The sequence below is a fragment of the Coenobita brevimanus genome, chromosome 23, assembly GCF_032717465.1.
Source record: "Coenobita brevimanus isolate Jiangsu-jjx chromosome 23, ASM3271746v2, whole genome shotgun sequence".
Taxonomy (NCBI): Eukaryota; Metazoa; Arthropoda; class Malacostraca; order Decapoda; family Coenobitidae; genus Coenobita; species Coenobita brevimanus.
Genome location: NC_136976.1, coordinates 1717281 through 1743727, shown reverse-complemented (window position 1 = coordinate 1743727; position 26447 = coordinate 1717281). Strand labels below are relative to the sequence as shown.

General features: G+C 39.6%; 1 protein-coding gene and 1 non-coding gene across 2 annotated transcripts; both read left to right on the top strand.

The window, feature by feature from the left end:
- Window positions 1-140: 140 nt before the first annotated feature.
- Window positions 141-25163, top strand: LOC145392924 (V-type proton ATPase subunit S1-like). Its single transcript, XM_080267209.1, has 10 exons — window positions 141-244; window positions 2780-2897; window positions 5550-5690; window positions 7484-7613; window positions 8389-8471; window positions 10443-10606; window positions 14016-14156; window positions 15842-15920; window positions 19556-19678; window positions 21610-25163. Exons 1-10 carry the CDS (start codon window positions 147-149, stop codon window positions 21820-21822), a joined length of 1290 nt encoding a protein of 429 aa, XP_080123335.1. The 5' UTR covers window positions 141-146; the 3' UTR covers window positions 21823-25163.
- Window positions 1968-2086, top strand: LOC145393094 (5S ribosomal RNA). Its single transcript, XR_013896112.1, has one exon. It is a non-coding gene; the product is annotated as a 5S ribosomal RNA (ribosomal RNA).
- Window positions 25164-26447: the final 1284 nt, after the last annotated feature.

The window sequence follows — 26447 nt, the reverse complement described above, 5'->3', positions numbered from 1 at the left end:
TGTCATTTACTTAAGGCTAAATAATAATGAATATTTTTGTATCTGACTCTTGGCGTATATTTTTGTTTAACTTTATTTTTTTCCTCACAATACTTCTGCTTTGCTGTTTTATTGACAATCATATGATCGGCTGCTGCTGGTACAAGATGACGGGAGGCAGGCTGGCTATATTTTGTCTCTTTTCTGTCCTTTGTGAAATATACGGAAAAGACCATGTGCCTGTGTTGATTTGGAACACCAAGCAGTAAGTATACGATTAACCATATGTAATTGTTCTTACAGTTTATGTGCAGAATACTTATCGAAGGCATTGATTATCACCTCTTTGGGATATAAGCCTTTTTCGTCCTGTAAAGGTTTCTCTTGAATGATTAAGTTCACATAAATTTTCTTCAAGAGGCTGTTCGGCCTGTAGTTCCAGTCCCAAATTTAAGAGTTGTTGGTCAAGGTATTTTCGCTGTGAATAGGCTTCAGCCCCTTCATTCCAATGATCTTTTATAATCATATTCTTCCACCAAAGGAATATTTTTCTGATATAGAACGAACTACTAGTAGGGAAGGGATTAATATGGCTGTATCTAACTTCCAGCTCATAGTCTCTCCAATCTGAGTAAATCATCAGATGGTAGGAATGGCAGAACTTTATAAAAATTGTCATTGCATTGAAGGGATTCAATCTACTTTTTTGTTTTTATATCCAGTTTTGCTTTTCCATATTTTTTTTAATGATTTATCCAATTCAGGCATTGTAGATATGAGCAGTTACAGTCAGGAACTAGTGTTTTTGGACAGAAACATGTCTGAATTGAAAGACTAGCATGAAAAACCAAACAGATTTGAATGTTTTTACATAAATGAACCTAGCCTAACAGCTGATGTAACTGGGGGGCTTCTATGCTGCCAATCTTTTTAGCATTATTCTTCTTACAGCTCGGACACCTCAGTTGTCAACAGATAATTAAATAAACAAATGCCTTTAGTTAAATTGTACAATAGCGTTATGATACTGAAGGCAGTGCTTGACTTTATAATGTAAAATAAATGATATCTTAGAAATTTAAGAACTGTTTTTAAATTTCTTGATGAAGGACCAATAACTGTAAGAGCAACCACTGCAAATGCCCCTTTTTTTTATTGGGGTGGGGGGGGAGTTCTGCTATCATTTCAGACAAAAACACAATTATGAGAGTTTGATCCGTTTTGTCGGTACTGTATTATAAACTTCTAAGACTTTTTTCTTCAATGGCATTTTCGTCTCAAATTATTTTTATTTTACTCCTAAAGGTTAGGTGAGTTTAGGTTATCTTCAAGAGTAAAATAAAAATAATATGTGACAAAATACCATAGAAGAAAAGTGTCTTAGAATTGTTTAAAATGCCCCCCCAAAAAAGGATCAAAATCTCGTATTCGTGTTTTAGGTTCAAACTGTAATTTTACCGGTACCTTTTCTATATATATATATATATATATATATATATATATATATATATAAATTCATAGAAGAAGAGCCCAGCTATAAAAAATGACAAATGACCACTTAAAAAGCTGTGCCATTGGCTGTGCATACCATGACTTCAGTGTCACCATGCTTTTCATATTGTCTGGTGTGCACCTCCCCGCCCCTTTGCATCAGGTTCATTCTCCTCCTCCCTTTGCTTTTGACTGAATGGTTGGTCGCCTCTCCCACTTGTTCTATACTCCCGCTGTACTTTTTGGACTCAAACAGCCTAAAACTGCATCTCTCCATCTTGATTGTCAAGTTATAGCAGTAATATAACTCAAATACGGTACTGTATAATGCTAGTTCCAAAGAAGTGTTACTGTATGGGAAGTACTGTATGTAGTGGGGTAGCATTGTTTTCATCAGCCACTGATCTACATAAGGCACAAAAGTATGAAGATTAATGTGGAAGAACTATGGTTGCACATATGCTGTACAAACAAAATACAGCAGTAATTACTGTACTTAGAACGGCCATACCACGTTGAGTACACCGCTTCCCGTCCGATCAGCGAAGTTAAGCAACGTCGGGTCTGGTTAGTACTTGGATGGGTGACCGCCTGGGAACACCAGATGCTGTTGGCATCCCTACGTGTCAGGTGGGGTTGGTGGAGGATTAGTGCCCCTCCCTGTAAAACAATTAACTCTAAGCCCTTGGCCACCCCGGTTGGGATACATGTCGTCTGGCAATGAATGAATGAATGAAAATTTATATTAATTTGCGAAGTAAGTGACAGAAGTTATATTGATGGATACATACTGGTATACTACCTTCTGGAAGTAAGAATTTGTTATTATAAGGTGAGAGTGAGTTTGGAAAATAAAACTTCAGTATCATCTTATTTGCAGTCTCCAGTCAGATTTGTGTAGCTACAGTTTCATGGTTTACCACAGAGTCAGGAAAGCCATTGCATGCATCCACCACTCAGTAACTGAAAGGGTCAATTTGTGTGTCTAATGTTCCCTGTGTCAAAGGCAGAAATAAAACTGGAAACCTTCAGCATTGACTTTTCAGTAAAACCAGCAGTAAAAATCCTGATAATTTTGTGTGTAATTTTAATTATTCTTTTCTACGGCCACATTTCATTGTTGTTCAGGAACCAGATTTATTTTATGGCATGAATCATTCTTTTTCAGTGTCTGTCTTCCTCTCTTCAAAATCCCATTATGGTCCATATACTGCAGAGTGTGCTTAATACTTATGATGTATAGTACAGTATTTTTCTCCATTATGGGAGTGCACAAAACATCTAGAATATATACCCATGTCAATTTCAGGGTTCAGGAAGGAGTGCCTGCTGTCTCAGCTCTACAGTACATCAACTATGGAACATTCCAAGCCAAGTACCTGGCAGCTTTCAAGCCAAAGAATATTCTTCTCTTCCTTCAAGATGCAGTAAGTTCAGTTAATATGACCAGTTACTAGTTAATTACATTTCTTGATATGCAGAAATTTTATATCATATCATGTAAATTACATTATTAGTACATGCACTTTCTCCTCCAATTCTACCTTAGACGATTCCGGTGCTGTTCCTCCATCACTTCCCCCCTCTGACTTCCTCATGGCTGACATTAAAATTTCTTCAGTTGATGTATTTTCTGCCATCACTGGCCTCAGTACTAACAAGGCATATGGGCCTGATGGGGTCCCTCCTGTTGTTCTCAAGAACTGTGCTTCTGTGCTTACACCCTGCCTAGGCAAACTCTTTCGTCTTTGTCTGTCAACTTGTACCTTTCCTTCTTGCTGGAAGTTTGCTCTCATTCAGCCAGTCCCAAAGAAGGGTGACCACTCCCAACCCTCCAACTATCGTCCAGTTGCTTTAACGTCCTGTATTTCAAAAGTTTTCGAGTCAATTCTTAATAGAAAAATTTTAAGGCATCTTTCCTATCACAACCTTCTTTCCGATCGTCAGTATGGGTTCCGTCAGGGACGCTCCACTGGCGATCTTCTCACCTACCTTTCAGACTCCTGGTCATCCTCCTTTAGGGACTTTGGCGAAAGCTTTGCCATTGCACTTGACATCTCAAAGGCTTTCGATCGAGTCTGGCATAAATCTTTAATTTCCAAACTGCCCTCCTACGGTTTCTGTCCTTCTATCTGTGCCTTCATCGCTAGCTTCCTTTCTGGTCGTTCTATAGCCGCTGTTGTAGACGGCCATTGTTCTTCTCCTAGATCTATCAACAGTGGTGTTCCTCAGGGCTCTGTCCTATCACCAACTCTCTTCCTTTTATTCATCAATGATCTTCTAAGCTGTACATCTAACCATATCCACTCATACGCTGATGACTCCACCCTTCACCTTTCCATTCGGTTCCCGCAACGCCCATCTCAACAGTTACTTCAACAAACAAGGGATGAGGCTATGGCACACCTAATGTCTGACTTGGCTCGTATCTCTGACTGGGGTAAAAATAATATGGTTGTCTTTAATGCATCTAAGACTCAGTGCTTACACCTATCAACCCGACAAAATCTTCCACAGGTATACCCACTAATGTTTAATAATATTCAGCTTAATCCTGCATCATCCTTGAACATGCTTGGGGTTTCATTTACTCGGGACTTATCTTGGAAAGATCATATTACATCTCTTGTAAAATCTGCTTCCAAGAGATTGGGTGTGCTAAGCCGACTCCGCTCTTTCTTTACCCCTGCGCAATTGTTGACTATATACAGGGGTTTTATCCGCCCCTGTGTGGAGTACAACTCTCATGTGTGGGGTGGCTCCCCACATACAGCTCTTCTCAATAGGGTGGAGTCAAAGGCTTTTCGTCTCATTAACTCTCCTCCTCTTACTGACTCCCTTCAACCTCTGTCTCTTCGCCGCACTGTTGCATCTTTATCTCTTTTCTATCGCTACTTTAATGGTCACTGCTCCTCTGAACTGTCTGCTTACATTCCTCTACCTCTACGACGGGCGCGTAGCACCCGTCTGGCAGCAAACTCTCATCCTTTTTCTGTCCAACTCTCTAATGCAAGAGTTAACCGTTACTCCCAGTCTTTGATTTATGCAACAGGTCAGCTCTGGAACTGTCTCCCTCTGTCTGTATTTCCTGCTGCCTATGATCTCCAGTCTTTCAAACGCAGTGTGTCCAGGCATCTCAAAATGATTGGATCTTGAATTTGGCTCTATATTGTATTTTGTTTTTCTCTTGGAGGGAACTGTTACTGCGGGCTCATGGCCTTTGGTTCCTTCTTCCTCGCATAAAAAAAAAAAAAAAAAAAAAAAAAAAAAAAAAAATTAAGTCTGGGGTTGAGTTATGGAAAGACACATATCAAAGTCTTTCATTCCAGAAAACTGCAGTTGGATTTACTGAATATTTTATTTTTTGTGAGTGTTAGGGAACAGACACACCTGTGAATTGCAAAAATCCTTGAATGATAAAAATTACAGTACTGGTAACTTAAAAAAACGCCACATCTATAAGTTGACTGTGTGGTTGACTAACAATACTCTTTTCTTTTTTAAGTGCTCCAGACTGTCACTAGACATTATAATTCACTTGTTTAAGGTGCATTTTTAGATTATTTAGCTACAGAAATTATTAAATTATCCCAAAGTACACCTTAAACTAGTGTATTTTATGATGTTTTACTCATCCACAAATACCCAGAACTGACAAAGTTTAAAACATGAAAAACAAGGGATGACTAAAAATATTCTTATCATAAGCTTCATTGATAACTGCAAAAACATTAATCAGCAGACATGAGTGAAAGAGTTACCTGATCCAAATTCACAGATTGTCAGAATGTAACTAAAAATTAAGTTTGCCAAGAAAAATGCAAAAGTATCCAGAGTATAATTTTTGTAATGCAATTGTGTGTGTAGGTCCTAAGTCAATTTGGAGTGGGAGTAAGATTCTGGCAGTTTAAATCCTAGGTGGAAGATATTCCCATTTATTAATGCTTGTTGTCTGGGAAGCAATATTTTTTTTGGGGGGGAGGGGGGGAAATGGAACATTTCCATATATTATTCCAAGAGAAGTATTTGTTGTTTAAACAAAAAAAATAATCATTTCTGACATTTCTCCTCTTGTGCAGCTAAGTGTAGAAGATCTGTCAAGTCATGCTTCGGAGTTCCAGCATGTGAGGCAGTGGATGGAGAAGAGCCATGCACTCTACCTTCCTAATGTGGAAAATGCTGCACACCTGGCCCATGACCTCCCTTCACATGGATACAATGTGTGTACACTGTTGACTGTGTGTTAATGTGTTTTGATCTGATGGCAATCCCTAACCCCTTTCAGTTTAATTGATGGCCAAGTATAGTTAGCCGGAAGGTTCATTTAACTAGTCACCAAGGAGATTCATTCGTACTTCATAATTAAGGCTCTTCGAATATCACAGCTAATAACAGTACTGTATTTCAGTTTTAGAAAGTGGGCCGTTCCATCAAATGAAAATAAACCAGCCATAATCAGTTTTCATTTTGCTATTGCTCACCAGATCTCAGTTTGGTTGTAGCTACTATGTATATATTATTCTGAGGATTTTACAATTCAGAGGATGCCAGATAAAGTGTACTAAATAGTCTATGATAGAGTGCAGAATTATTTAGTGGGTTTATAATTGGAATAATGCAGAATAACATCTTTTAGTCATTTTGCCAGTACACTCAAACCTCGATTTAAGGGACTAAATAGGGAATCAACTTGTTCCTTACTTGAAAATGTCCATTCGTTTTACCATATACAAAGATAGTCTTATTATGAAATGCAATGATTGTTTCACTTTTCTTACTTATTTATATGATTGTGAATATTATTGTGGTAGGTGGGGGCACTCACCATCCACTCACTCGATGTAGTGCTGCTCTCGGGTGACTGCCCTTTCCTCTCCTCTCTCCATTCCTTCCTTCCTCTTCTGTCTTTCTTTACTTCATTCTTTCTTCATCCTTCTGCCTACGGGTGACTTTACACTTCCTCTTTTGTCTTCCTTTCCCTCATCCTTTCCTCTTCCTTCTGCCTTATGGGTGACTCTACACTAAGTGACAAGCCTAATGGTTTCCTGTACACCAGGAAATCATTTACTATGCAGGGTGGTAACCATATAACCAAATTTTGGCGCCTGGTGGTTTAATGGGTAAGTATTGTTCTCCAATCAGATTGAGCCAGTGAAGGTTTATATCCAAGGGGTGGTTGGGGTTATTGCTCATGTAATGCCACTCAGGGATGAGTGAGGTTGGTCACTCTCATCTTAAATGTCAGGACCGAATTGCCTAGCCCCAGGCTTCTACGCTCCTCATGGGACAACATAGAATTGGATGATGGATGGATGGATGGTGAATATTATTTTACGGGTACCGTAAAAAGAAACATATTAATGTGTATAACCTAGACATTACGTATCACTTTTGAATGGTCTTGTCTGTTTGTCAGGTAGAATATGGAGTCCCATAATTCCAAAATCCCTTAAATGGAGGTCCCTTAAATCAAGGTTTGAGTGTAGTTTGTAAGCGCCATTTGAAAGACAGGTGGGAGTGAAGATTTTACCCACTCTTGCAAGTCCTTTCATTCACCACATTTTTTTTTTTTTTTTTTTTTACCTAAAGCTTTGTATCAGAAAGGCCTCTATTTGTCACTTCCCCCTCCCCTCTCCATAGTGACTAAGAAAAAGTTCCATTGTTATCTGTAAATCAGATTTGTCGGTATCCACCATTTAGCAGTTGTGGTATTTTGGAATACATTACCACCATACTGTATAACAAGGACTCACTTTATATTCTTGCCCTGGAAAGAGAGGCCATTATGTGGTGACACCTATATAACTTAAGTGACTCTTCTGCCCCATTTTACAAACATCCCTCAACGCTCTCTCTCTCCCTTGAAAAGAGGATGGTAGAGTGCTGAAGGTGGACAAATCTAGCCTGCAGTTCACTGGTCTCACATTCCATATGAACTTAGGACAACAGCTGCGATTATTGTATGCTGTACATTATTCTGTTTAGCGTTGAATGTATTGTATATGGTGTACAGGTTGTAGTGCTGGAGCCTGGTGTACCAGCAGCAGGTCTGGACTTGAAACAAGAAGACAACAACCTGGTGGTGGTGAAGTTGCCCACTACACTAACCAACCCCAGTCGTCGAAGGGCGCTCCAGAAAGCAGGTATAGTGACATCTGAATTATGTCAAACTAGAACCATGTACAGCCATGAGCTTTTTCAGAAATCAGGTTTTCTGTAAATAAAATCAGCAGACTAGTTAGTTAAATTTAATGGCAGTAATGTTTTAGTTTACAAGAAGCTATTTTGAAAACAAACATTAGAGATAGGAGGTGGATGGTTACTGCTGTCCATAGAAGTACCACTAAAGAAGTACCAAAAGCCTATTAGCTGGCCGTGAACAACATCCTCAGAGGGGGGCACTACCACATTAACACATTAAGTGTTTGGGATGTGACTATTGCCAAATATACCTCATCTTAACAGTTACAGTCTATTCCCTGGGAATTCGAGATAAGAATTACTGCCCACATATACCATGTGTCTTAGTGGTACCGGTAGCTAATAGAGAGTGAAGGAGGGGGTTGGAAACCCTTTCCTTTGTATTGTGAACTTTCCAAAAAGAAAGAAGTAAGTGACCAAGCCAGAAGAGAAGTTTGCAGATGCTTAGACGTAGATGCTTGAAAATGTGTGAATGTAATGATGGGAAAAGGTTTGGGGAGAGTATAAGTTTTGTTGGGAACAAATGGAAATAATGACTATATGTGAAACAAGCTGAGAGAGGTGTTTGGGAATGTAAGGGGGAGAAAGTCTGAGGTTAATGAATAAGAGCAAAGGAGAAAGGTTGTAATATTGCTGAGAGAGGAGTTCTCAAACTTTATGATGAGTGCAAAGACATAACATGTATATAATTTGTAAGGTCTATATCATGTGTTTCAGATGAAGTGATGCAGAATGTGATCTCTAAGGTTGGAGAAAAGAGAGAATTTACTGTCATCTTTACTGGCCTGAAACCATCTGTTGTGAGTCTTACTCTCTTGTATTTTAGAATTACGAAATTACACACAACAAAACTTATTGTTATCACTTTATGCCTGCAGTATAGGAAATAAAAAGAACAGAAAGAAGAAGTAAGCTCAGTGCCCATTGCATCGTTTAGAATTTTTTGTCAGTTACAGTTGATTTGAGAACAGAAGAAAACAGTCTAGATGATGATGATTAGAAAACAGGTCATATTTTGTAGAGTTTACCTCACTTCCAGGCTAACTATCCTTTTCTTTACAGTGTGCAAAGTACTGTACAGTATTTTATTTTACCTTTCCCACTGAGGTGAAGTGTCCCTAACATCACACTACATTTCTTCATACTGCATTTCCACAGCATGACTCCCAAATTTCATATTCATATTTTTCTTAAGCATAGTTTGTATTTCAGATTGCTTATTTGTACAGTAATTACTCACGTAACACAATAGATATGTTCCCAAAACTAATGTGTTAATTGAATATCATGCAAAGAGAGGTATGTATGGTATTGAGACAAAAAAGTTTACATTCTCAGTCAGTTTAAACAAAATTCATTCAGGGCTGCAAATAGATGTCAGAACGGATTTTATGTCTTGGCTGGGTGTTTTAGGGAGTTCTAAATATTAAAGCCCCTAAGTAAGTTAAAGAAATAGTGATATATTTAGATTGTTCTAGTGTGAATTGTTTTAAATCTGCCCCTTCACTTTGCATCCTGGACCACCTAATAGTGAATAAACGTGTGTTAAGTGAGGTGTTACTGTGTTAATTAATGGCTTTATAGTGAAAATAGGTTAAGCGAAAGCGTGTTAGCTGAGGAATTGCTGTACTTTTATTCATGCACCTGCCAAACACTTTAACTTTAATCTTGAATGTTGATGAAAAACTTGACTCGGCTGCGTAATCTTCAGTGATGATTTACTGCTATGGAGACCTGTTTATTGTAAATATTGACTAGGATAGTTTATTAATAGTTCCTCATATAAGCAAATAGTATCCTCAAGCATCTCGCCTTCTGATAGTTCATCTATTAACCAATCCTGTTTTGCCCCATGAGGAGCATAAGAGTCCGGGATATGCTAGTGGGTCCTGACACTTAAGGTGAGAGTACTCTGATGTGCCTCTTTTAATGTCACTAATGTGTTCTGCCATTGACCTCTTGAATCCAGCAACTTATTACTGTATTAACATTATTTTATATCATCATCATCATCATTATTATCCGACCTCTTTTCCCAAACCTCGGCAGGGTGAGGAGTGGCAACATCCAGACAGCCCAAGTTTGCCCAGTCCAATGGGCCATGCTTCCATTTGCTCATCATTCAAGCCCCTGGAATCCTGGCTCTATCTGATATGCCAAAAAACTTTCACCACGTTCTGTAGCTTCACATAAATGTATCCGATAGAGTCAATAAATAAATAAATACCATCCGTCATCCAGTGAGGGTTGGATGGATGGAAATAAATAAATACAGCCAATGGCATGAAAGGTTAAAGATATAGCTGGTGATAAAATAGCCCCAGACTCTTCAACAGACACAATAATTTTCCCATTGTAACTTTTTTTTGTGTGTGTACAGGAAGGACAAGGAGACTAATATCTTCCATTGTCTGGTTCTTGTAGCTTGTACACCCACAAAAAAAATATTCATTACCCTTGTGGTGTGATACAATATGACATAAGGACCAAGAGTTCTGAACTACCACCAGTACCAAATGAACACAGTTTCACTTTTACAAATCATTTCAGAGTTCATCACACCAGAGGTAATGATAATTTTTTTGGTGGGTGTACAAATACAGTGTGTCACCCGGGGGAAATTACCACGAGCCATGTTATGTTTCTGTAGCAAGGACAATGAAGGAAGGGTGCACAAACCTGCCATGTCTCTTGGTCTTCCTGCAAATCAAGATGTAAACTGCAGTAGGGAGTAGTTCATGTATTGTACCCACAATCTTTCTATTCCACAGGAGGATCATAGTGAGCAGTACGAGGACAGAATCCGAGTCCGTGTATCGCGCTCCCTGAAGGCATATTATGACGACTGGCCTATTGGCTTCCATGTTGGAGGCTGCACAATGCTGTACCTGCACACAAATATGACGATCAATTACTTCAGAGACAATGACACTGAGTGAGTTATACACCTTCTTTCATATGTAGGGGAATCTGACTCTGGAATGATTTAACCTTCTCATGGTTGGGACATCTCTGGTGTTGTCTTGGGGCAGTCCTCATTATTTGTATAGGATGTGTTCCAGTACCAGTATGTCACAGCTTTTTATGTACTGTTGGTATTGTGCTGTAAATTGGTGAATCTGGTATGCCAGGTTAATAGGTAACAATGAAACTTTAACCCCTAGGATATGCAATTTGTTCAGCCCAACTTCCCTAACTTGCATATGGAGCTGATTTTTTGACTCTTACAGAAGTGTTATGCCCAAGGTTTAGAGCTTGAATTTACACACCTTATGTCGCAAACCAGAGCATTCTAGACCAACTGGTTACTGAGCTATATCCTGTCAAAGATCGTCAATAATTGACGTTGGCAACCCTGTGCATATAGAGTGAGAGAAAAAAAAAAAAATTGCCCCAACATTAATTTTGGTAATATAAAATGAAAGATCTTGATTTTACATACCAGAAAATGTGTATATCATTCTCATATGTCAGATGTTTACCACATAACCACAGCAAGAAAGTAGCAGCTGGAGGTGGAGGGAGTATGAAGGGGTGGAGGGGGGAGAATGAGGGAGGAAGGTGGAGGGAGGATGGTAGGGGGAGTGTGGCATGGAAAAATCAGCTTTATAGAGTTGGTAGGAGGAGCTGTGAGTCCAGTCACAAACGAGGGAGGAGGAGAGGGAACGAAAGGTGTGGGGTAGAGGTAGGTGGCGAGAGGGCGGTGGGGGAATTATCCCCCCCTCCACCATGGGTAGGGGCCCGAACCCTCCCCCCTCCGTACTCAGGACTTAGTTCTAATTGGTTTGCATCGATATACATCACAATCGGGCTGAAGCCTAGTGTCCGCAGTTTTTTTTTTTTTTACAAAGGCTCCTCTCAATTCTATTATGCATCAAGCAAAATTCTGGAAAAGGATCGATTGATCCTATTAGTACTTTAGGGGTTAATTGGCAGTCATCATCATCATCATCATCCAGACCTCCTTTCCCACTCCAAGGTGGGGTGAGATGGGGTCCAGAGTCAGAAATAAATAGAGAGAGATTCTGTATTAACCAAAGTTTGCCAAGTTGAATGAGCTACACTCCCATTCACTGATTTACTGAGGACTTCTTAACAAGAAAGATGTGACAAAAGTCACTTTTAATGAGAACTAAGTGTATCCAGGTTATAGGTCATTGCAAGACAGTATACTATTTCAACCTGTTCACTCCAAAGGTGTCGTATTTTTTTTATTTTCGCCACCTTCAGCCACTTTTATTCAGCTTCGGGAAATCTCTTGTAGTGAGAGTGTCGGTTAGTGAAGGCTATATATAACCTATGCAGTTTGAAAAGTCTGTCCAGAAGTAAATAAGATTGTCAGGAGATAGGGAAAATCAGACAAGCTACATCACAGGATTGAAGGAGGCAAATTGTGTTTGCAGATTACCATTCCGTAGTATGTAAAGGTGTTCGTTTGGAATATTGAGGCTTAACTCTTTTAGTTAGGGGTGTGATTCTTATTTTTGCACCACTTGTTGATATTGCTTAGCACATGAGACTGTTCAAGTCAGTAGTTGTATAAATACCATTTTGATGTGTGGAGAGGATGGAGGGTGAAAGACTGATGAAGAGAGTGTATGTGAGTGAGGTGGAGGGGGGAAGAGGGAGGGGGAGGCTGAGGATGAGATGGAGGGATGGGGTGGAGAGGTATATGAGAGAGGGGGGTGTGAGTTGGGAGCAGGGCAGTGAAATGGCGGGGGACAGGGCGACTTGGAGGCGATTTGTTTGTGGCCACCCCAAACGGGATTGAGGCGTCTGGCAATAGATAGATAGATAGAATAGATATACAGGATGATATTTTTTGGCACCAAGTCGCAAAATAATCAACTTTTAGCAATTTTTGCCAGTAAACCTGATTTGCCAGTGTACTGGAGAGGAAGAGGGATGCCTTCTTGTGGTGGCATTGATGTAACTGGGTGTCTCAATTGTCTGGTTTTACATAGACCTTTGTCCTTCCACCAAAAGATGGATGGTGGATTGCAGAAAAGTCATCTCCAGTTAGCAGTCCACTGAATTGACATTTTACATGAACTTCATGTTACTACTACTAACTACTTCTCTAATGAAAAAGTTGCGATATTTTATAACACATCTCTGACTTATAATGAAATCTGGCTTTAATACCCAGCATAAAATACCAAAAGTGTCAGAAGGTTAATAGGAAACTGCTATACGGAGCCCTTGTGGTGTTCATGGATAGTGTTTATCAGTAGTAAATGCCTAATAAATTAGATATCTTTCTTGTGGTTGAATGTGTCATGAGCTGTAGTACTTTTTTGTGTACTGGGTTGCAGTGTATCATCGTTATAACATTGTATAGAAAAGCACCGTCTTCAGTAGGTTTCAAACCCACCTCACTACTTCAGGTCTTACAGATTATTGGCCATCATATAATTATGACATTACTCTAGGATCCACACACCCTGACCTGTTGCAGTGTGAGATAGTGTATTTACAGTGAGTCCTCGAAATACAAAAGGGATAGGGACCAGAAAAACCTTTCGTAATCCGAAATTTTGTATATCGGAACAATTTTCCCCATTGAAATATACATATAAAGGGAGGGATGCGTTCCAGGAGCCCATTGGACCCCCCACTTATCTTTACTCCTCCTGGTTAGAAGTAGGCAGTACATGTATACGGTACTATACTATTGTACAGACATGAAAAAATAAAACGTACAACTAATTACTGTAGTATTAGTACACTGTACTGTTAAATATAGACCTGTGCTGCGGCTGGAGATTCGTGTCGTTGATATGGTGCTGTCACATGGTGGGACCCTATTGCTCCTCTGGTACTTCCTCAACTGGTGCAGGTGTTTCTGAAGCTGTTGATGGTCCAGTTTCCTCTCCAGAGTCAGAGTATGGTGCTGTTTCTTCTTGGCAGCTGGTTCCCTGGATGCTGGAGATGATGTAGGGCACTTGGGAGGCATGGCAAAAATTCAAAACAAGAAAGAACAGTGAAAAACTGTGCAATGTACAGCGAAGCTGAGAGGAGAGGACAGACATGACTCGACTGAGAAGAGCGTAAAATGTGTTTACCAGGGAGGGGTTAGTTCGTTTTCTCGCCACAAGCGAGTGCGGCGCTGTGCAGCTCGGCCATTTTGAATTTTTCATATTTCCTCTTGCATCACTTTTCGTACCATCGAGACAGATACTTTCGTATTGTGGAATTTGTCCTACATTCATCACTTACGTACCATCGGAAAATCATACATCAGATTTTTGTATTTCGAGGACTCACTGTATACAGTGTTTCATCATACGGTTTTATTGTTGTTATGAAGCAAATTTAATCACTAATTAACATTCTCTTTACAGTACACCATACAGAACAGACATTATTGATGAGTCCAAGTCATCAACAAATGGAACTGGAGACTGCACTAACCGTGCTACCATCGTCATCAAGTACACTGACATTACTATAGGCGATGACCATCATGCCAAAGCCTCATTTGAGTACGTATTAGTTTTCAAGTATTGTTTTCCCCATCTCTTGATTTTTAACAATAAATTTCTGCAGGGTTCCATAACTCGTATTTTGTGTATCACTATATAGTACACCCCTAAAGTTATTTGGGCTTCTAGAAATACAGTATTATATACAGTAATATGAAGCTGAGTACAGGTAATGTCACATAAGCAACAGGTCTGCAGTACAGTATACAGTAGTACAGTTAGTTTGTATTTAAAGATGATTCATTCACAGCTGTTGCATTATTCAGTTTCTAATAAATCAACCTTTATTTTTTCACATAAAGTTACTTGTCACTTATAACAAAGTAGCTTAAATTCAGAAACGTAAGTTTTTTACTGCATTTACAAACTTATTTGTTTGCTATTTGTCATCTTAGCCCCACAGTCATGAACTAGATGTATTCATCACTGAAAGTTATTTCCCCTAAAATATGCTTTTGCCTTTGTACATCCTTGATTTTTAAGTGAGGAATGATTGTATTGTATGTTTTCAAGTTGAGTAATGTCACTTAATGATGCCTGGTGGTGTAGTGGGTTAAGGGACTCCAACAGGATGGAGTCTGTAAGGGTTTACATCCAAGGGATGTTTAGGTTTTATTTTCAAATGATGTCAGTCGATGGTCTTCCCCTCCTTAAAAATCGAGACCAGGTAGCTTAGCCTTGTGTCATTATGTTCTTGATGGGGCAAATATATATATATATATATATATATATAGTATATCTATATCTATCTATCTATTTATCTATCTGTCTATATATATTAGTTTTCATTTTTAAAGGCTCCAACATGCTTGCATGTGTTGGCCTTGATCACCTAATGGCGGCTCTCCATGCTGCACGATCCATTGCCGCCTCCCTGTTCAGTCCCTTAACCCCGAGGTCACACTTAATGACCTCGTCCCATGTCTTTCTTGGTCTACCCCTCATAACCCCACCCCCAATATTAACACTTCTCATCTTCCTCACCCAATTATCATCCCCCATCCTCTCCATATGTCCAAACCATCTCAATCTACCTCTCCTCATCACAACACCAATACACTCCAGTCCCATCCTACCTCTCAACTCTTCCATCGTAAACCCAGCCCCTCCAGGCCTTGGACGCAGGGACGCACTGCACATCCACGTGATCATATACTGTATATATATATATATATGTATATCTGTCTATCTATCTATCTGTCTGTTGCCAGACGCCATAATCCCGTAAGGGGTGGCCATTTGACTTTGAGTTATTTGTTTTACGGGGAGGGGCACTAACCCTCCACCAACCCACTTGCTGACACATAGGGAGCACGTATGATTTGGTTATATGGTTACCACCCAGCGTTGTAAATTGTTTCTTGGTTTACAGGAAACCATTTGGCTTGTCACTCAATGTAAAGCCACCTGTAAAGGAAAGAAAAGCAATAAGAAGTGACAGGAAAGATGGGAGAAATAGGAAGAGAGGAGGACAGGCACAGAAAAAGAATAAGGGCTAAGGAAGAAGTAGGTAGCACATATATATATATATATATATATATATATATATATATACATATATTTATTTATTTAATTTTGTCGGGGGGGAGAGTTGGAATATTTATAAACCAGGTAGGTATGTAACTTAAACAACAGTTTTTCATTATACATGTGTGTAATAACTGGTCCTTGTTGTACATTTCCAGATTCACCTTCCAGAGGAAGAATCTAGTGTGGGAATTCTCAAGTGTTGAGAGCTTCAGTAATACCTCCATCGTTTATACGGTTTGTATTATTTGATATTAACCTGTCTCTACTTCAGTATCAGCTCAGAATAGAACTCATGGATAATCCATTGTGCCCTCACTCTAATGCAGCCCCCACACACTGCAACACACTTACTTCATTCACCACACATGCCACAGCACACTCAAATCATTCACCACACCCGCCTCAGCACACTCACTTCATTCACCACACGCACCACAACTCACTTCATTCACCACACACACCATAGCTCACTTCATTCACCACACCACAACACTCTTCTTTCACCATGCACATCACAACTCACTTCATTCTAGTGATGTATCGGATATCCGTCTCTGCCTCCGCGGAGCCGCCGCAGTGAAAATAATGTCTGCATTACTATCCGCGTCCGCATCTTCAGACAACAAAAGCTCCGCATCATTATGCGCCATCGCGTTTTCAGATAATAAAAGCTCCGCATAATAATCCGCCTCCGCGTCAAAGAACCGCAGAGGTTGCTGGTCTCCACCCATCCAATATTTCTCCTTTCTCTTTTTGTCATAATTCTTTTTCTCTCTTCTTTTCATCCACGACTCTCCTCTCCGTTCCTTTCACCTACCAGTCCCTCTTCCTCTTTCTGTTTTCTTCTCTGTTAGCTCTCTTCCTCCCTCCGTCTCTCTCTCTCTCTCTCTCTCCATCTATCTGTCACAATAGTTACACGTGCTATGTTAATATATAGGCATATCTGGACTAAAGCCAATACTATTTCATAGTATGACATGAGTTTTGTTATTTCTTTAAAGTTATTAATTTATCAAAAGATATACTGTACATTCTTCTCTTCTTTTATTATATCTTTTTAATTTATTTTTCGCTTTTATCTTCTTTCTTTCTCTCTTCTCTCTCTTTGTTTAACTGGAGCTTTGAGTCGCAGCTACGACGCACACTGGTAAACACGCCTGCCGTACACTTAAGTGTGGCTGAAACCTGTCACTTATACTGCATAAGTGTACTGTAATATGTGTTTTAAAAAGTCCGCGTCCGCAACCACGGACATAGAGGTATAAATAATCCGCAGTTGTATCCGCGTCCACAAAAATTAATATCTTAACCTCCACAGTTTTATCCGCAACTGCATTTTATGGGAAATAGTTATCCGGCTCCGCCCCTGCTTCCACGGAGCTCTAAAATTTGGAATCCAATACATCTCTATTTTATTCACTACACACACCACAACACACTTCATTCACTACACACACCACAACACACTTCATTCACCACACACACCACAACACACTAACTTCTTTCACTGCACACACCACAACACACTAACCTCCTTCACTGCACACACCACAACACACTAACCTCCTTCACTGCACACACCACAACACACTCATTTCATTCACCACACTCACACAGCACAGACAGTCCTTCATAAGTTCAAGAAGTCTCTAGGAAGTGGCCATTTTCTTGCATTCCACTAGGTTAATATCCTGGTGAATCTTGGGCAACAACAACCAGAACACATTAAGATTAGCGAAATCCATTTAATTTTATTCTTGCCATCTCCTGATTATTTTATTGCCATCTCCTGATTTATTTGCCATCTCCTGAGGATAGAATCTTCACTGGAGGGGTTAGACACAGCCTTAATAAACCTATGAATGCAAAATTGAAAGGGCTACAGATATTATATCCAAAATATATAAGGTGTTCACGGTATTCATGGATCTGGAAAAAGCATACGACAAAGTTGACATAGAAGGATTGTGGAAGGTTTTGCACGTGTATGGTGTAGATGGTAAGCTGCTAGGTGCTGTCAAGAGTTTTTATGACGGTAGTGAAGCACGTGTAAGGGTAAATGGGCATCTAAGTGAATGGTTCACAATTGGTGAAGAGCTTTGGCACAGACTATTTCATTTGGTTGTGCCTTCCACTAATCAGTTACCCTTTTTGGGAAACTGAATTTCCTTACGTCTTCATCACCTCTCTTTTTGTGTAGTTTTTTGCAGTGTCCTCTTGCTGATGCATCCCCATAGGTTATGTAATCGTTTATGTTGATTTTCTCCCTGAGATGCATTTACATAGCATAATCATGTCTCCACTTTTCCTTCTTTCCTGTAGTGTTGGTAGATTCAGTTTTTCTAATCTTTCTTCATAGCTTAGATCACTTAAGCTTAGTACCCATGTTGTAGCTGCCTTTTGTACATTTTCAATCATGTCTGTATGTTTTTTGAGATGAGGATTCCAGACTATTGATGCTTACTCCAGGGTTGGTCTGATGAATGATGTTATTATCTTTCTCAGCATTTCTTTGTTTATACATGTGAATGCTATTCTCATATTAGCAAGCAGTGTGTATATGTTATGTATCTTCTCACTGATGTGGTTAGCCAGAGATAGTCTAGTATTGATAGCCACTCCTAGGTCCTTCTCCCTTTCTGATATGTGTAGGGTTGATCCTAACTTATAATCCCAGTCTGGCCTTTTTTCACTTTTACCAAACCTAATTACATGACACTTGTCCACATTAAATTCCATTTGCCATGTATTGCTCCATTCATGAAGCTTATTTAATTCTTCTTGTAGCTCTCTGCAAGAATCTGTGATAGTAATTTCCCTTTGTATTTTTGCATCACCAGCAAACAAACTTAGATAGCTTCCATTTCCAGTGTTACTGTCTGTCATTTATATATACTAAAAACATAATTGGTGCCAGCACTGAGCCCTGTGGAACTCCGCTAGTCACGTCCCTCCATGATGAGTAATTTCCCGTTAGTACTGTTTTCATTAAAAGTAAAGTTATGGTGTTTGAGAGGAATGAAGTCACAGAGTGTGCAGTGAGGTTGGATGGTGAGGATATGGAGGATGTGAGTGCATTCAAGTACCTGGGTAGTGCGATGAGTAAGGATGGAACTTTGGGGGATGAAGTACGTGAAAGGGTACAGCAGGGAAGGAAGGTTGTTGGCACACTGAAAGCAGTGATGAGAAATAGGGAGGTGAGTATGGAAGTTAAGAAGTCACTGCATGATGGTATTGTGATCCCTACCCTGACGTATGGAAGCAAGGCGTGGACCTTGCAAGAGGGGAACAAGTCAAGAGTGAGAGCAGTGGAAATGAGTTACTTGAGAGGAGCATGTGGAGTGACATGGAGGGACAGGTTGACGAATGAAGAAGTGAAGGAACGTTGTGGGGTAGATGTGGATGTGGTTGAAAAGATTAGGAGAAATACACTGAGGTGGTTTGGACATGTGGAGAGGATGGAGAATGAAAGACTGACTAAGATGGTGTATGTAGGTGAGGTGGAGGGAGGGAGAGGGAGGGGTAGACCGAGGATGAGGTGGAGGGATGGAGTTGAGAGGTATATGAGGGAGGGGGGGGTGAGTTGGGGGGAGGGGAGTCAAATGGTGGGTGACAGAGTGACTTGGAGGCGTTTTGTCTGCGGCCACCCTTTGCAGGATTAGGGCGTCGGGCTATAGATAGATAGATAGATAGACTGTTTTCATTTCCCTTTTTCTGAGAAAATCCTGCATCCAACAGTACAGGATGCCTTGGACTCCTTGATGGTACTGTTTCCATAAAAGTCTTTGATTCAGTACTCTTTCAAATGTGTGTGTGTGTGTGTGTGTGTGCGTGTGTGCGTGATATTATTAATGTTTGATATTTTGCAGCTTGTTTCACCTGACATCTCTGGAATTCCACTGGGCATGTCTTACTCCTGCACTCAGAAGATCTACCTGCGGAGTAATGATACCGGTAGCTCTATTTCTGAATTGGTTCTCAATGGTATTCAGGTATGTACATTTTTATCAGGACAGTACATAATAATTGTTCCTTCCCTATTTGATGGTAGCCATTTGACTGGTAGTGGCCAGTTTCTTGCATTCCACTGAGTTCATGTGTAGATTACAACAACAACAGATTAAAATTATCAAACCAGTTCCTGGCCCATATCATGAACAGTCCTCCTCTTTTCCTGTACAGTGCTCGTCAGAAGTATGGAGCGCCCTGCGTCCCTCCTGAGAAACAAACCTTTCAACATTGAAAAAACATATAAATAATGCATTTTATTTACCTTTAGTGCTTCGTAGGGTAGCCTTTACGTTTCTTCACGGACCTGAGACGTCTTGGAAGTGAAAGGGCGAGGCTCCTGAGGTGCTGGAGCGGTATTTTGTCCCAGGAGTCACGAATGGCGGCTTCCAGCTTAGGCAGAGAGCTCATGTCCTTCCCTTGGAGACTCTTCATTACGAGGTACCAGAGGTTTTCAATCGGGTTGAGGTCTGGGCTATTTCCTGGCCAGTCTGTCATGAATGATACCTCGCAGTCACGAAGCCAATTGGTGACCGATTTGGCCTTGTGAGCAGGTGCACCGTCCTGCTGAAACACTCGTGCACCTGTTAGCTCGAAGGAGTCTGGTAAATGATCACACAGAAGCTCCAGGTAAACATCCTGATTCACTCTGAGGTTCTTGGGAAGTACAACAAGCTTCCCCAAACCCTTCCCTGAAAAACAACCCCATACTATGAGTGAATCAGGATGTTTAACTGTGCTTTCTACATACCGTGGGTCAAGTGGGTCACTACCTTTGCATGCTCCTCTGTTACAGGTAACACTAAACGTTGCCTCATCAGACCACAACACTGACAACCATTGCTCCTCACCCCAATTTAGATATTTATTAGCAAAGGCAAGCCTACGAATTCTCTGGCTGCTAGAGAGAAGAGGCTTTTTCACAGGCCTGTGACTTGTGTAACCAAGCTCATGCACCCTACGAGACACTGTTCTCACTGACACATCACCAAACACTTCTGGGTTGCTCTCCTTAATTTTCCTTGCACTCACATGAGGATTAAACTCCACTGCACGTTTTAAAACATTAACAGACCTTGGGGAAGTTTTCCTAGGCCTACCAGACCTCGGTTTCTTTGTGGGAACTTCACCACTGTTTTCCTCCCGAAACCGCGCACACCAACGACGCACTGTCGATCGTGCCACACCAACCAATTCACTAATTTCCTTTGTCTGGTGGCCTGCCTCCTTTAGAGCAATGATCTGGGATATGATTTCACTCGATAGTTCACGGGTAGGTGCCATAACAAAGTTTTGAAGGCCAAAACACTGCGGGACACTCGGTAAAAAATGGCGCAATTTGAGAGGGACACTCGGCGGAATTCCTCTCTCTCAGGCAGCCCGTGGGCGACTGAGGCGGGAACCAACCAGCGCGTCAGAAGGCCCCAGGCTACCGTGACGTCATGCTCGGAGCTCAAACTTGTGGCTCAATTCTTACCCCCAAAAATGGGTGATTCTTTTTTGGCCATAAGTATTGCGCGCCCGGCGGACAACGCTGAATACTTCTGACGAGCACTGTAGATAACTACTTCTGTAACATAGATATTACAAAACCACATACAGTTGTGAGTCATAGTTTCTGTTCGCATTGTAATCCTCTCCCTGGCAGATAAGAAAGGATTTCCAGCTTTTATTTATTTATTTTTTATTTATTTATTTTTAAGTAGCAGTGTCATTGGGAACTGTTCTTCATTCAGTCCAGCAAAGCTTTGAAGCATCATCCTGTATCACTGGACAACAGGTATTTGTTTGGTGTGAAATTCTAGCTTTGTTTTCGGGCCAGGTATGGATCAGAGGGTAAACAGAAATTACGATTTGCAAGTGTTTGTGGGCTAAGAAAAGCCAGAGCTAAATTTTATTAATGTATTTGTTGCAGATGGAACCATTTTCCTCGAATCTGGGGAAGTTCAGCAACGCTTGGGACTGCATTGGTTTCTTCACTGTACCCATCTGGGCCAGCCTTCTGGTCACACTGCTCTTGGTCACTATCCTCTCTGTGGGAATGTACATGCTGAGCAACATTAAGACCATGGATCGCTTTGACGACCCCAAAGGACAGGCCATCATGGTGCCTGCAACTGCAGAGTAGGGTGTGTGTATGCTTGCATTCCAAATTGTGCTGAAAAATTTTTCATGGTTAACTTTTTCTTGTGATTCAGGTAGAAATCCACATCCTGGTTGTCTTATCAGCAAAGGGATGAGTCATTATCATCTGATCTGGCACCCTGTAACTACATTGGAGATTTTGTTGTGGAATCTGACCTCCTTCCACATTGTTAAGCTATATGAGAACATTATTTTGTTATATGTACTGCCTAAGAAAGACATTATTAGTACTATTAATTATTATTATTATTATTATTTTAGGGTGACGGATGAATGAAACTTTGGAATAGCCTAGATATGAAATAACTTTATTATTATTATTAACCAGATTAATATTGTACTACGAGTAAAACAGTTACAAGGTACAGTGTTTAAATAATATGTCGATGCACAAACAACTTTTCTGAGAAGGGCAAAGAATGATATTGTTGACAGAGTAGAGATATATTGTGTCAGATTGCCTCTTTGCAGCCCTCAACCCCCTTCCAACAATTGTGTGCTTTTATTCAGACATCCACCAGATAACTTCATTCATATGGAAGGATCTCATAGTTATGAAGGATGTAATGAATGCTATATGTAACCCCTCCAGTTTAAGAAGCTGTATGTATCCTGTTGTTTGAAAGTTTCTCCTGATGTGTTAAATTGTCTGGAGGAAGGGGAAGTAAAAACCATCATTGGAGTGAAGTGGTTAGAGGCCCTTTAGGATGTTGCCACTAGAGCAAGAGCCTACTGAACCTGGGTATGCCTTTTTCATTAAATTTTTGCTTTATCCTGATTATTAAGTTTCAGATAGACTGTGCATTTGATGGCTTAGATGTTGCACTAATTGGCCTCATCAGCCCAAGAAGTCTTCCCTGGAGTGAGTAAAAATGTCTGACAGCAAGAAAACTGGAAACCGCAGTAAATAGGGTTCAGCAGTTTCTTGATGATTCTCTCTTTTTCTTTCTGGTAATGTGGGATTTCCTTCTGGTGAAATAAAAAGAACAATCTGGCATCAAAGTTAAATTTTTAAGTGTGGCTTTGAGTTAAGGACTGTTTACTTAGGTTCCAGAGTCATACAAGTGACTTACAGATTTCAGAACATTTTCTTCCTTGGTGATTTATTCTGCACATTACAGGTCAGTATCCTCATGTATGATATTAATGTAAAGTGTGTCAATATTACAGTGATATAAATAACATTCAGTAGTAGGTTGTGATGTACCTGTGTTATGCATAATAAATTGCTAAGGAGGAGGAACTGTGAAGAGTTGGTAATGACTGATTCATAGAAAACTGTAGAGGGAAAGATTGGGTACATATCAGCTGGCTTTCATTTATTCAGTCATGTGCTTAAAGTTTCTGAGAAATTTAAAAAAAAGTGTTGGAGAGGGAAAAAAAAATGCTTGTACAATATATTCAAATAGATAATGTGCTTAAAATTTCTGATTAATAAAGAAAAAAATAGTGGAGGAATAAGATAAATGCTTGTATATTCAGTGAGATTACAGTACTGGCGTTTAGAAAAATATGCGCATCAGGTGGACAGTCTAGCCAAGAAAATTATTTTATGTTAATAGGTATACAAGCTTTTCTGTTGTATTATAGTGTACAGTAATAATTTGTTACAAGGATGAGTTTAGTTATATAGAAAATATAATAAGATACATTGAAATTGAGCACCTTTCTGTCATTGTTTGATAGGTACATTACAGTATTTGATATGAACTGGTTGAATGAATTACGTGTGGTGGTGTACATGATAAGGGTTTGTCACCCTTTTTTGATGTGAAAGGTAATATTCTGGGTCTTACCTGCCGGGTGTATTTAAAGTGTATCTATGAAGGAAAATACTGTACTCAGAAATATGTGAAGCCAGGATTACAGGGGCTTGAATGATGTATACCCAGTAAATGATTGCTTTGCCCATTTCATTGGATATGCTTGCTGATAGTACTCCCTCTTCTGTTATTTCTCTTTCCTAATTTGGTTTCTGGATCCAACCTCACCCCATTTGTAGCTAGGAAAAAGAGAACAAGATGGTGATATCATTGCTGACTGCTATATATCAGAAAGAAGCTTAGGCCTAGGGTTTAGGTAAATATGATAGTCATAAATGTCACATGTAATGCTGTATAGGATGGATGGATGGATTATTATTAGAATCTATCTTGTACATAATATGGTTTGGTGTTAAATTATTGTTATTACTTACCTGTCGGGAAATATTCACATACATTATATATATATATATATATATATATATATATATATATATATATATATATATATATATATATAATGTATGTATATATATATACATACATACATACATATATGTGTATGTGTGTGTTTGCTACCATTCATAACTTGCTACGTACCAGAAACAAAAGAAAATTTGGTCAGAGTTTAAATATACTGTACTAAGGTATTTGAATTACTATAACCTCCTAAGTGATCATTTTAATACCATATTATGTTATTGTACATATATGGTGATGATAGGTAATGGAAGTTTTTGGTTATCACGAATAATGTTAATATTAGTAGACATGGCACTTAGCAAGCAGGTTATGACTGGCAGTTCCTCATATACAGTGTTTACCTTTATAATATGGGAAGTGATTCCTGTACTTAATTCACTACAGTATTTCTTAATTACAACTTAATTTTGGTCAGGCTACTAGATTGCCATAACTTGCAAAATGTGTTGCTGAAGGGTTACTTCTCATGTGTTGGTTTTCACAACAAAAGCACATGTAAAAAGTGTTTTGTGAATATTGTAGTAAAATTCCATTCGTATTGAATGCATTTTTACCTAAATTGATGCATTTATGGAGTGGACCATAATTGCATTGTAAAAGTTTCAGTTTTGCAACATTGGAATTTTTCAGACTGTACAGCGGGAAAAGTACTGGCAAAATTAATATAGTTCTTACTGTTGTAACATAAAGATGGCCACCACCATAGATTCATATACGTGTGGGGCATAACTGTGAATTTTTAATAAAAGTACATTTTCACCAAACATAGAGTGACAGGAGCAATTTTTTCTTGCTATTGTGAACACTTAAGATGCTGATGTTGTACTTGAGCTGAGCTAGAGTTGTGGATGGGTTGAACATTTGTTTAGGCAGCCAATCCAGTATTAAACCCACTGTAGGCTGAATAATTTCCATTCCTGCAACACTGATTAATCCCTACATATTAAAAAGAAAACATGAATACAAGACTGTGAAGCATTCCAGATTTGTTTATGTATGTTGATATCTTGGTCAAAAATTTAACTGTAATTGATGTATTGAATGTGTAGGTATGTACAGAAATATACATATATGGTGAGACAGGGATGATGATTTAACTTTACCCTTTATTCACAGATCAAGAAGCTGCGTGAGAGTAGTTGCAAACCTAATTTGTTCACATTAGTTTGGCCAAAAATTGTCATCTCCATCTGAATGCACCACTGTAATAGACTGATAATACAGTATGATGGGTAATCATGAAGTGTTGTGGAAAGGATGTAGAAATGTAGTATTGCTTTGTTCTGCCATTGAACAGCAAAAAGTAAGTTACACAGTTACGAACCTCTCTGGCAAGTTAACTTGGATGAACAATAATACCAATACACCAGTCCTGTATGAGACAGCCCTAGCATGTATTCAATATGGATGGTGGGTGTTAGCACCAAAGTGGTGGCATGTAGAGGTGTATGGTATGTAGGAGGACTACTGGGCCTTGGGAGCAGGCTGTGAAGCCTATGCCCAGAGTCAGACACATAAAAAAAAAAACCTAATAAAATAAAATAGGTATGGGGGTGGATGAGAGGGTCAAGTGATATGCAGAAAAGCTGATCAGTTGTACTTTTACAGTGTATATTGGGTTGTGTGGAATCCCAGGAGGGATCAAGGTGTTGGAGATATTTGATTGAATTACATTTTCATCATTTTGCAATGGATTATGTCAGTGGTTATGCCTGTGAGGTGGAATCAAGATTCTGCGAGCTTGAATGTTGAGTGAATGAGAGGATGGCCCATTTAATTAGGCAAACTGTGGTTATTTCTCCCTCAGTTTTTTCTTGCTTTCTTGATCCTGCCTCACCCCACCTTTGAGTGGGAAAAGAGGTCGGGGTTATGAGGAAGATGTCTGCCTTTCCATTTTCTCAGTCCTTGGGTTGGTATTCGTGGTTACACAATTTTCACGCTACTCGTGTTTTGAGAAGTGTGGCTAAATCTTAATATGGTAAAACTGTTTTTAATATACTGTATTTGATTTTTATTTTTGGAGACAATAGCACAACTTAGACCACTTTCTCCCATAGAGAGAGATTATGCCACATCAGCAGAGTAGGTAATGAGGATGCAACATTTGTCCTCCTGAAGGACATTCCTCAGAGGTTTTGTCAGGCAACTCTGTTTGGCTTACATGGATGACATCATGACAATCATCTTTACCCCCACTTAGTATAAATACCTCTCCTGCAAGGCCTTTCTCAAATTTTGAGCAGTGTGCCTTAAATGTGCCTAAAATTCATAAATAAAAGCATGGCATCATTGAGGAAGCGGTAGCTAGTGCACTGTCCTTTAGTCTAAGTGCCCATGGCTTTCTGCTACCTTTCTCTTCATC

Coding starts and splice junctions, on each gene's coding strand:
- LOC145392924 (XM_080267209.1), top strand. CDS start 147: ATGACGGGAGGCAGGCTGGCTATATTTTGTCTCTTTTCTGTCCTTTGT. Junction 7,614..8,388: donor AAGGGCGCTCCAGAAAGCAG/GTATAGTGACAT, acceptor CATGTGTTTCAG/ATGAAGTGATGCAGAATGTG. Junction 10,607..14,015: donor TTCAGAGACAATGACACTGA/GTGAGTTATACA, acceptor TTCTCTTTACAG/TACACCATACAGAACAGACA.